The sequence below is a fragment of the Cydia splendana genome, chromosome 26, assembly GCF_910591565.1.
Source record: "Cydia splendana chromosome 26, ilCydSple1.2, whole genome shotgun sequence".
In the NCBI taxonomy this organism is placed as follows: Eukaryota; Metazoa; Arthropoda; class Insecta; order Lepidoptera; family Tortricidae; genus Cydia; species Cydia splendana.
Genome location: NC_085985.1, coordinates 6,031,662 through 6,044,043, shown reverse-complemented (window position 1 = coordinate 6,044,043; position 12,382 = coordinate 6,031,662). Strand labels below are relative to the sequence as shown.

At 36.5% G+C, this 12,382-nt stretch overlaps 2 protein-coding genes across 2 annotated transcripts in view; one reads left to right on the top strand and one right to left on the bottom strand.

The window, feature by feature from the left end:
- The window catches only part of LOC134803061 (zinc finger protein 62-like), a 125,911-nt gene that overhangs the window by 18,216 nt on the left and 95,313 nt on the right, over window positions 1-12,382 (top strand). The window lies entirely within an intron of this gene.
- Window positions 1,039-11,950, bottom strand: LOC134803254 (zinc finger protein 260-like). Its single transcript, XM_063775987.1, has 5 exons — window positions 11,682-11,950; window positions 10,003-10,138; window positions 5,467-5,520; window positions 4,163-4,219; window positions 1,039-3,485 (listed from the first exon to the last, which is right to left on the bottom strand). Exons 1-5 carry the CDS (start codon window positions 11,808-11,810, stop codon window positions 1,576-1,578), a joined length of 2,286 nt encoding a protein of 761 aa, XP_063632057.1. The 5' UTR covers window positions 11,811-11,950; the 3' UTR covers window positions 1,039-1,575.

The following is a 12,382-nucleotide window of genomic DNA, read 5'->3' as shown; positions in this document are numbered from 1 at the left end:
CCGCTCAACCCCCCGTAGCCCGCACCGCATACCTACCTAACCTAATCTACTTTTCTAGTAGCATTTCGTTATGCTACTAGAAAAGTAAGTTAAACTGCTATCAGTTAAGTGGGTTAGGTTAGGTTAGCACTGCGACCCTTACAGAAACGAAATGGTACTAGAAAAGTAGGTTAGGTTAAGTTTCAACTGCTACCCATACAGATACGAAACGCTACTAGAAAAGTGGGTTAGGTTAGGTTTGAACTGCGACCCTTACAGAAAAGAAATGCTACTAGAAAAGTGGGTTAGGTTAGGTTTGAACTGCGACCCATACAGAAACGAAATGCTACTAGAAAAGTGGGTTAGGTTAGGTTTGAACTGCGACCCTTGCAGAAAAGAAATGCTACTAGAAAAGTGGGTTAGGTTAGGTTTGAACTGCGACCCTTACAGAAACAAAATGCTACTAGAAAAGTGGGTTAGGTTAGGTTAGAACTGCGACTGTTACAGAAATAAAATGCTACTAGAAAAAGGTGACGAAGTGGATTAATTAATTTAATAGGATAACGATATATTAAATGATTGCACATTTTTAATTAAAATGTGGTTACAATTTTGTGATCATTTACTATTTTTGCGTTTACAATGATTATTTTGGAGCCATTTGCTTTAATAGGATAGCAAGATTTAAAAATTTGGTTATCATTTTACATTAAAATGGAGTTCTAATTTTGGTGGTCATTTACTATTTTTGGGTTTACAATGATTATTTTGGTGTCATTTTCTTTAATAGGATAGCAAGATGTAAAAATTTGGTTATCATTTCACATTAAAATGGGGATTGAAATTTGGTAATCATTGACTATTTTTGGGTTAATAATGATTATTTTGGTGTCATTTCCTTTAAAAGGATAGTAAAATGTAATAAAATTGGTAATCATTTCACATTAAAATGGTGTTATAATTTTGGTGATCATTCATGATTTTAGGGTGGTAAAATAGATTTTTTTGGTATTAAATTTTACTAAATCTGGTGATCAGTTAAATAGCAGCCAATAACAATTGATAATATAATATTTGATTGAGGGATAATAGTAACAGGCCATGTTCTATGGGCCGTTTAACGACTTAGAACTAGCACTTTTAAATAATAAAAATCTTTGAAATATTAGTCTAATTCTTAAAAAAAAAAATCTTTAAGACATATAAAATAGAATATATTGTCCGTTCTAAGCTACGCAAGGTTAGTGTTTATACTATTTATCTAACTATACATGTTAAATTATTTCTACATTAGGAGGACTAACTGCGCAGTAAGGATAAGGTCAGATAAGGTAAGAGAAACATTGTTTATTGTGCTATAAATCGTATGAAGAAAGACTTTATACGTACTTTTAAGTTAGTTTTACGTATGCATTTGTTTTATTTTTATTATCATCTTTTTATTAAATTATTAGTGTCTCTAACTGTTTATTTTCCCTACAATTATTTATCTTGCTTCAGGGTTACTATTATCCCATCTGAATGTGGCTTTCTACAAAGATTAAGTTAACATTAAATAGTTCTTCACAAGTGGGAGCACAAGATTATTCCATAACTTCAGTAAGGATTATTAAATTCTTTTAATTTAATGAATTTGGTAGGCTTCTCATGGTGAACTCGTACAAGATGTCTTTTAACCGCGTCGTGCCGTGGAAATTTCTTATAGCATATTTCACAAGCATATGGCCTCTCACCAGTGTGCACCCGATAATGCGTTTTTAATTCGGCAAGGACCGAAAACGGCCTTTTGCAAACGTCGCATGCATGTGGCTTACTTTGTGTGTGAAGTCTTTGTATATGAACTGTTAAGGCAGATTTATGCCTGAATTGTTGTCCGCATACTTCACACGAGTGTTGTTTAAAGTCCTCGTGCACCATCTTGTGGTCCTGTAAATGTCTCTTCTTTCGGAATGTCTTGTGGCAAATTTCGCACTCAAAAGGTCTTTCTTCAGAATGTGTTATTCTATGATTTTTTAATATACCTTTTGTTGAAAATCGTTTGCTACATATTTCACACATAAAATCCTTTGGTTCTTCCTTTTGCGTTTTATCCTGCTTTTCTTTCTGAACATGTTTCTTAATGTGTTTAGTTAATGGCCCTCGTAGTGCGAATAGTTTGCCACAAATATCGCAACAAAATGGTTTGTCAGCAATGTTGTGTTTTTCAAATAAATGTTTTTTAAAACTACCTTTAAATCTGAACTTCCTTTGGCATAATTCACAGGTATAAGGCTTTTCACCGGTGTGTGTTCGCATATGTTCAATCAAATAATCTTTGCTTTTGAATTGTTTATTACATATATCACAATCGTACGTTTGCTTTTTCGATTTTTCTGAAAACTCTTTTTTGCATTCTTTGGCTTCTCCTGGAACGTCACCTTTCATTTCGTTTTCAGCGTGTTTGTCCATATGTCTAGCTAAAGTCCCCTGCAGCGAAAATAGTTTCCCACAAATATCGCAAGAAAACTTTTTATCCATAACCTTGTTGTGTTTGACTAATAAATGTTTCTTAAAGCTACATCTATATGGGAACTTCTTTTGGCATATCTCACAGGTGTAAGGTTTTTCACCCGTGTGTACACGCATATGCTGAATCAAACCAGCTTTTTGTATGAATTGTTTATTACATACATCGCACGGGTATCTAAAATCCCCGGTGTGAATTCTTAAATGAAGGCCGAAAGCACTTCTTGATACAAACTCTTTTCCACATTCTTCACATTTAAATGGTTTTCCCCCCTTATGATCGAACTTATGACTATCTAATGCAGACTGCGTCTTGAATTTCTTATCGCAAACTTCACAAGTGAATGTATAGTCTCCAGTGTGATGTTTCAAATGAGTGTTTAAGTATTTTTCTTCTGAAAATTGCTTTTTGCATATATGACATGTGAAATCTATTTTATCTGTAGGTACTTGATTTTTCGATTCTTCTGAAAGCTCTTTTTTGCATTCTGTTATTTCACCTGGCTCTACGCTTTTGGGATCATATCTAAAATGACTTTTTTGATGAACATTTAAGTTGCACTTAAGTCTAAATGTTTTATTACATATTTCACAAGAGTACGGTCTTTCACCAGTGTGAATCCGCATGTGCACAACCCAAGGACTCCTTTGGGTAAATCTCATTTCACAAAATTCGCAGGAAAATTTGAACTTTCCCATGTGTTGTGCGTAATGAGTGTTTAAGTGGCTCTTTTGTACGAATTTTTTGTCGCATACGTCGCACGAGTACGGTCTCTCTCCAGTGTGGGAGCGGCGATGGATCATGAGTTTTCTTTTCGCACATGGGTTCTGGAACCTTCTGCGGCAAATGTCACATTCGTAGAGCTTACTGCGGTCGGTCGAAGGGGCCGACTTGGAGTCGTCGAGGTCGGTAAGAGTTGGTTCTAGCATAAAAGTGACGTGGTTGGACGCTGTAGTAACGGGTTGCGCTGAAGGCCCTGATGGTCCTCCGTATATCGCCACTGAAACAATAACAATAAACATATCGGTCCCATGGGAAACCTTGTTCAGCTTCGAGCAACACCGGGAAGGGAGTCGCTATTCGCACTATTTCTCCTCTGCCGAAGCACCAGCGCGGTGCGTGTCGTGAGGTCGTGACTCATCCGTACACAAAAAGAGGTCGAAGTGTGCAAGATTTGTCTTTGACGTGTGTCATTTTCTATCTATCTGTATCGTCATTACAGATTGGATTTTGCATGTAGTGAGTAAGAAATGCGACTGTGTGCACGTTTCCCCCCACAAAAAGTGGCAGAACGATTTGTACGGCAAGAGGTCGCTTGGGCTCCTCCCTTCCGACGTGTCGAAAGCCAGTGTTGCTCGAAGTTGTTCAGTATGACCATCTCAATACATTTAAGACATTCAGGATTACGACCTCAAAATCACCCAGAGTTTACTCTAAAACTTACCCTGGAGCAGATTTTTAATTTCGAACGGATCGAGAAAGAAGCTTACAGATGTTGTGCATAATTATTTTCCATCGTATTTTGACGTAAGCGTACGAACGTGTCTTGCTATTTCAGCCAGTCTCGGTACAAAAAGTACTGAGGTTGACTGAAGTAGCATGACAAATACGAACGTTTCCGAGAATATACGATGGAAAACAATTATGCACTATATCTGTATTTAATAAAGTACACACCTGATACGACTTCGCCGTCAGCCATCTCCACTTCAGACCTCTCTAGCTTGATGTCCGCTGCAGAAAACAAGGTTTTATTCAAGGTTTTATAAGAACAATTCAATTTTAAGTAAATACAGTGAAACCTGGTTAATTGGCACCTGGATAAATGGAAAACCTCAATAATTGCAACCAAAAGTCCGGTCCCGGTCCCTTGAGACCAAAAGGCCTCTATAATTGAAAGTTTGGAACCTCTATAATTGCAATTTAGATTTTAGTGCTTTTCGTAATTTTGCCTCTGTAATTGACCACATCGCAACTAAGACCTCTATAATTGACACTGTGCTAAAAAAATCCGTTATTTTTGCTTTTCTTTTTACCTCTATTATTGAAACGAGTCTTACTTATTACCTCTGTAATTGAAATAATGTAGTTGTAGACAGCAGAAACAATATTTTAATAGCAATGATCATTTTATTTATATCTTCATCCAGAATTCAATTTCTTTATTGGGTATCTATCACAGCCTGTAGTAGGTGAAATAGTTTTGATTTAATCAAAAACAAAGTATGCTTTTTACATTCTAATAAGACTTTCTTCTACAATTCAAGGGAATTTTTAAACCCAAATGATTAATAAGATAATAAAGTAGTAATTAATGTAGTGCAAAAGTACAAGTATAGACAGAAGCAATATATAGAACAGAAACCCAGAATTTAAGCGTGTAAATCTACTTTCAATGGTTATTTGCACCTCCATAAAAGAAATTTGTCAGAACGCAACCTCTATTAATGAAAACCTCTATAATTGACACAACGATTTCTTGAACCTCGTTAATTGACACGACCTGCTTAAATGAAAAACCTGGTTAATTGACAAAAAATGGCCGGTCCCTTGAGATTGCAATTATCCAGGTTCCACTGTACATGTGTAACTTGAGTATACACGGTGTTTTTATTGAATTCAGCTAACTTTGGGGTATGGCTAAGTACATTTAGGATGGCATACATATTTGTCATTTCGAACATTGATCGTCCGAGATAGTACATACATACTTTGTGTTTAGTAGCAAATGTATACACTCGTACTAAACACTAAAGCAATGTGGAAACATGCCCTAAGGCAAGTGTACACACTGTAAATAAATTATTGATTATCTTCAAAATGGAGTCAATTAGAATACTGGTGTCTTTGAGAAAGTAAACTCAATTAAAGTTCCGCAATGCACCCTTGAAATTAATGGAGTTAAAAGAAACACTGTATATCAATAAGTTTTCCATTTTCTTTATATTTTGAATCTTTAATTTTACAACTAATATACTCACGTATAATGGTTTCCTCTCCAGCAGCTCTCTCGAACTTGATTTTCATCTTGTTACCTGCAGGAAAAAAATAGTTCACGTTGTGGTCTATTTCATTTCATTCTACAGTGAAGGACTGTAAATATATGTAATGTATGTATGTAATGTTGGCAGCCCCAACAGCACTCTGAGCGTGTTTATGGAGCGCGAAAACGGCCCCATGCTCAGCCGTTGGCAGAGACTGCATGCAGTCATCGTCTAGTTTTTAGTTTTAGTTAGTCTATATTTTATGTCATACTAACACTAGTAATAAGATTTTAATGTTCACTAACCATGTACTTATGGACCTTTAATCTGAAATAAATGATTTTTTTTTTATATGAACATTTGGGGACTATCTTACACAGTTGGACCTAGCCCTAAATTAAGCAAAGCTTATGTTATGGGTACTAGGCGATGATAAATTTCGGCAAACCCAATTTATCAGTAGAAAAGGCGCGAAATTCTAATTTTGTATGAAAGGACAACCCTTCGCGCCGACATTTTATAAATTTGCCGCCTTTTTCTACTGACTGAAATGGCTTGCCAAACTATACATACTTATTTCTTATATAGATAAATACATAGCACGTAGCGGTTTAGCTGTTAGTGCTGATTGATTGAAATAAATAAATGAAAAAGAAATAGGTACAGATAACATCCATAACTGCGGTATTTCCGGACCGATACGACCTTCAAACCTCCAAGAAAAGAGCAAACTCCCATCTCAAAGGCTGGCAAACCCGTAACTTCGGTCGAACACTACTAAATAGTAGCGTGGCGTTAAAATCTATTTTTCACCTCAGCAGCTCGAACAAGGGTACTTTGCTTCTTAAAAACAGTGAGCAAAATGCGATTTTGCTCACTGAGTCATTTTGTCTCACTCAGTGTACAAAATCGCATTTTGCTCACTGATTGTGTCTCACTAAGTGAGCAAAATGCGATTTTGCTCACTGAGTGAGACAAAATGACATTCAAGTGATCTTTATAGTCATTTCAACATGCGGGGTCTAATACAAGTTCGATATACTTGGGTTCTATTATCTCTGTCCCTCTAGGTATGTTCTCACTGCTTAGGGTGAAAAATTTTGTGTACTACACGAGATCAAAGTTATTTACATCTCGTGCGCTTTTGAATCCCATACTACGCTCAAGATTCTAAATTAGATTCACTCGCTACGCTCGTGAATCTATTATAGAATCTTTCGCTTGCACGGGACTCAAAATAAGCACTCGAAGAAATATCAAACTTTGATCTCTTGTTGTACAAATAACTATTGTTAATAGGTTATCTTAAAATATCCCAGGTCCCATATCGGGATTATTTCCGTTCTGAAACCGGTCACATCCCACACCCACTCACCCCACCGGTCCCACGAGCTTAAAGTACGTGAATGAACTTTGCAGGCATACATATAATATTATCTAAAAAGTAAGTCGTCAATTACTGGCCACCTTATACTAAAAATAAATTCTATTCACCTATTAACATAATTCATTTTAGTACATGGTGCCTAGTTATTGAAGGGTGGCCAGTTATTGACGCCTTATACTTCCTTACCCTAGCTACTTCCTTTGTAAAACAAAACTTGACAACAAAAAATCGTAGGTTATGCCAGACTGAGCAGTTACGTTCAGTTACGGAACCAACCAACCAGAAAAAAAAATCTTCAAAAATGATTTAAGATTACCATACGGGGTTTGCCGGGGCCGCAGATGTGGCAATGAGGGTTAAAAAAGCGACATGTGACAATATTTCTAAAATAATCAAAAGTTTAAATGATAGAAAAAGCCCGGGGTTTGATAAAATTCGAGTCATAGACATTAAAAAAAATTGTCTTAACATTGCACCAATTCTTACTCACTTAATTAATACCTGCCTTGCCACATCTGTATACCCCGAACAACTCAAAACTGGTATAATACGCCCTATTTACAAAAAAGGAGCGCATAAAGACTATAACAACTATAGACCTATTACTATATTGTCGTGTATCGATAAGATAGTTGAGAGATACCTCGGTAACGAAATCAGTAACTTTTTGAATCAAAACAATATAATAAACAGTAAACAATACGGTTTTCAAAAAAACCGAAGTACCTCTCAGCTACTTTGTGACTTTAACAATGAAATCAACGAGCACATGCATGAAAAAAGGCATGTGCTCGTTGTTTTCATTGATTTTAGCAAAGCTTTTGAAATGTTAGATTATGAAACGTTGTATTGCAAACTAGAGCAGAGTGGTATACAGGGCCCTTTAGTTAACTTGCTGAAAAACTATCACAAAAATAGACACACACGAGTAAAGATAAACAACACATACAGTGACGAAATAAAAACCGAAAAAGGCACGGCACAAGGATCCATAATCGGCCCAACTGAGTACTTGCTGTATGTTAATGATATGTGCAACATAATAACCGAGGGCTCTGTCTATCAGTTCGCGGACGACACATGCATTATCACAGCCGACCGCGACATATAGCGGCCGCCGAGCGCACAATGCAATCTAACTTCAACACCCTTTGCAAATGGGCGCACGACGTCGGTTTAGTAATTAACGCGCAAAAGACGAAAATAATGCATATTCGTTCGGCTCACAATAAAACCACTCATGACATTACTGTGTTTGCACACCAACATAGCTGCTTGCACCAATATAATATCACAAAGTGTAACTGTGATAAAATCGAAGTAGTCACAGAACACATGTATCTTGGGCTCATAATCGACCATAGATTCAACTGGGGACCTCATATTAATTATGTGTGCGATAAATTAAGAGCAATTCTAAGTAAAATGTCAACCCTAAGGTACAAATTACCGTACAAAACCTTGCGTATGCTGTACTTAGCCCTGGCTGACTCTGTGATCGGTTACGCTCTAAGTACATATGGTAGAACCTTTAAAACATATATAGAAAAAATATATAACCTACAGATAAGACTACTGAAGACAATTGTACCTAAGCATATAAAAAAGAAACACGAAACCGACTACGCACAACTTTTCAAATACTGTAATATACTCCCAGTTCAAAATAAATGTAAACTAGCCATACTAACTGAAGAATATCACCATTATCAAACTGCACAACGGGACTTAATCGCGTATTTAAGTTTTAAGATCGTGAAAGTTTAAATCAGTGAATATCACCATGTTACTAAACTAAAAGAATATATAAGATGTACAAAACTAAGAAGTTTACAGAGCCAAAACAAATATTGTTTACCCAAATATAAGAACATTTATGGCACTAGATTGTATACATATATATTGCCTAAAATATTAAATGATTTGCCAGAAGATACTAGAGTAAAATATGTAAACGGGAAAAATATAAAAAAAGTAATTAAGACGCACTTGTTACAATCTAACGACTTTAGTTACATATATTAAGAATCTTAATTAGTATAAGATAGATATGTATATTGTCATGTTATTTTCTCGAACTCCCCATCGGCATACAAACCTCCTCAAGGTTTTGCCCACGATGGGTCTTGTAATAATAATGTACTCTAATTAGCTTATTGTTCAATAAATAAAAAAAAAAAAAAAAGATATAAATGTGTAGAAAATGTTCATCTGTAAAAACACGTCACAACAAATTTAAAAAAATAGAAGCGCCTTGGGGGCATTCCTCAAAAAGGTTTACCTTGTCGCGGATGCGACGCGTATGGCAGCTACTTTAATAAGCTAATTTAATAACCTGCTGAAATCTGTATTTGAAAGGTAAAGGGGACCACAGATTTCCAGTTCGCCGGACGATATCGCCTGTCAGTTGTTTGGAGCTGTCAAATTTTGCTTTTAACTGACAGGCCGATATCATCCGGCAGACTGGTAATCAGTGGGCCCCTTAAGTTATCAATCGTTATCATGCCAAATAGCGGCTTCTTAGCTTTATCAAATGTTAAATAGTGTCACACCCGAAACTTTTCTGGAATGCCCCTTTGTCACCTACATGCCTCTTATATTCGTCATAACCGTGTAAGTACGTAGCCTTATCTTATTTCTGTTATTACTAGCCTGGGGCCGTAGCAAGTATGCTCCATTCCATTGCAAATGGTTTTGTTTAATCATTGCTTTACCCGACAATGAAAGTGTGACTGATAAACAAGACCAAGTGCGGGTAGTTCGAAAACTCGCGCGGCTAAAAGATGTTGATGTCAACTTTAGCCAGTCTTCTCCGAGACCACGGGGACAACGCCGTCCTCGAAACGTCGGAGGTAAATCTTAAAACTTAAATACGCGATTAAGTCCCGTTGTGCAATTTAATAATGAAAGTGTGTTTAGTTTATGTTAAATATGAACCTACAGTGTTATGTCACGACCCTCAATAGCCTAGCTAGGTAATGACCCTACCTATGAAGCTTAAAATCCCAAATCCCGGTAAAATCATTTATATGTGTGTTTATCACAAAATTCATTAACATTTGTTATTGAGTAATGGATATTTACCATAGGCCTAGATATGCGAGTTCAAAACTGTCCACTTCAATCTAGTATGTCATATAGCTTACTGGCAGTGAGCACTCCCTTGAGCCGCGCGCGCAACTCGGCCTGGCTGCGCTGCACTTGCTGCTTGAAGTCGTTCGCGTCCCGCAGCCGCGCCACGCACACCTCGCAAATCCCGCACTCGTCATTCCCCATGCCAAGCTGCAAGTTACAATTAACTATGGTCATTTAATTTAAAGTTTACCATATCTAAAGTCTGTATATTTAAATAAAAGTAAACAAAATCTACCTTCAAATGGGTCCTTAAGCCAGTTGACGGTAGATGAAAACATTACACGATCAAATAATGTAGGTTAAAGTCAGGTCGTTCAGTGACTGACCCAGGCGGTTTTGTATTTGGTTGGTTAACCAATAAATGTTATAACTGCCCGAAAATGTACAAATTATTTGTTATTTTTATTTAAATACCTAAAGATACCGAGTATAGGGTCGTTATAAACATCACATAAAGTACAATAAACGGTAAGTTATTTAGAAACAAAACACACTGCTTGTTTTTATTGAGGGATAGATAAAATCATTTTGTTGAATTGATTTTCGGCTTATTGACGGCATTGCTACCAAAAACTCTTTTATCAAAGGGAGAGACCAAATTATTTTACTGACAATCAATAGTACATTAGGATACAAGTGCAAAAAGTAGGAAATTCACAACGAAACACAACTGAAGGGAATGTTTTAAACTGACATGAGTTGCGAATTACCTTTTTGCATGTGTAATGTACAACATTTTAAAGTACATACATGGCCCTTTAAATTTTTGACATAGGATGTATTGTCCTTAATCCCACCTTGGGGTGTTAAGTAGCTCCATATGTACTGTTAATGTTATTAATGACATGTATAATTAATTTCAATTTTGGTTTTAGATGTTGGCTACTTTGTATAAGGCTAACTCTAGCGAAGGGGTGTTACGAAAAATTGTAGGGGTTGACCTAGATAGGGCCAATCGGTAGTTAGAGTAGAGTAGGCTAGGGCGTAGTTGGCTTGTGAGAGATAGCTGCCTCTACCTGAGGAGGCGAGATATGTAAAAGTTTGCAATCTTTACAGCCTTTTTTATCAGTGACTTGCTAGTCATGCATATTTTTTGAATTTAGAATCTGATCTCGCTATCAGATGAAACGGGGTGTGGAATTGCAGATCAGCATTCCTATTAAACAGGCAGCCATTGAGGCTAGTAGTAGGAATATAATCAATGTAATTTAGCTTAAGTTTATGAAAAGAATATACAGAAGACCATCTATGTGTATTTGAATGCCTTCCACATCCTCCCTGCTAGGCCGTAACCCTTTATACCTTATCCCGTGATAGAGATAGGATCAGGGAGCTCAAAGCACGAAATTCTTTGTACTTAACATTACTGATAACAAGACATACACGGTCACTACAACACAAAATTCAAATTCAGGTAAATCCATCTGTCGGTTTATGCTATTTTAGTAATAAGAGACGGTAATAGGGTAGATATTTGCTGAGTGAACGAATGGATTTACCCGAGTTTGAATTTAAGTGACACAACTAAACATGTACGCGTACTTGTATGGGCGGAGCATGTTTTGAAAATATTATAAGTGTCATTGTTATGCGTCAACACATTAAACAAAACTATCCAAATAATTATTTGAACAGTAACGACAAGTAATAACAAGATCGATAAAGTTACTATCTCTACTTAAGTACTTACATTAATATCGAAGCAGTCTTTCAGCATGTCGTAATATATCTCTGTTTTGCCAAGATGTCTGTACAGCGTTTTGAGCCCCTTCTCCGGCGGCCGCACCAGGCAGCAGCTACATGAGTGCAACTCCTCCATTTTCTTGAGAATCACAACAGAAGTTCACTTATTCAATCTTGGGTCTCGTAAGACAAACAGGGAGATGTTATCGATCCAAAACTCGAAATCGGGGAGCGACCGAGCAATGGCGTCATCTCGTTGAATGTCCGATCGTAATCAAAATGACATGACTTTATTGACATTGACGAGGGTCTTGTTGCCAGATTAGCGATAGTGAATTATCGTATCAAAATTATGAGTAGAGAATGGCCAGCGAATCGTGGCACAAAAAAAACGCGGGAATTTCAATAAAAACCGCACCTGGCAATAAAATTACTATGAAATTAAATGACAGCTTGAAACTGACAGATTATTTGATAGGAAAAAAAGTTGCCATATAAAGAATTTATAAAAATAGCTTGTGACACGATTCGCTGGCCAGACAAAAATGATCGTACGTCGATCAAAAAAGTCCAATATATATTTAACGAAAACACAATTTACATCTTCATTGTACATAAATCAGTTTTAACCCACATTCTCCTACCAGATATTATAACAAGTATTTCTTTTATTACTTTTTTTGTAGACGCTAATTGACCATATATCGA

Coding starts and splice junctions, on each gene's coding strand:
- LOC134803254 (XM_063775987.1), bottom strand. CDS start 11,810: ATGGAGGAGTTGCACTCATGTAGCTGCTGCCTGGTGCGGCCGCCGGAG. Junction 5,521..10,002: donor CAAGGGAGTGCTCACTGCCA/GTAAGCTATATG, acceptor TTTTTCCTGCAG/GTAACAAGATGAAAATCAAG. Junction 3,486..4,162: donor TGACGGCGAAGTCGTATCAG/GTGTGTACTTTA, acceptor TTATTGTTTCAG/TGGCGATATACGGAGGACCA.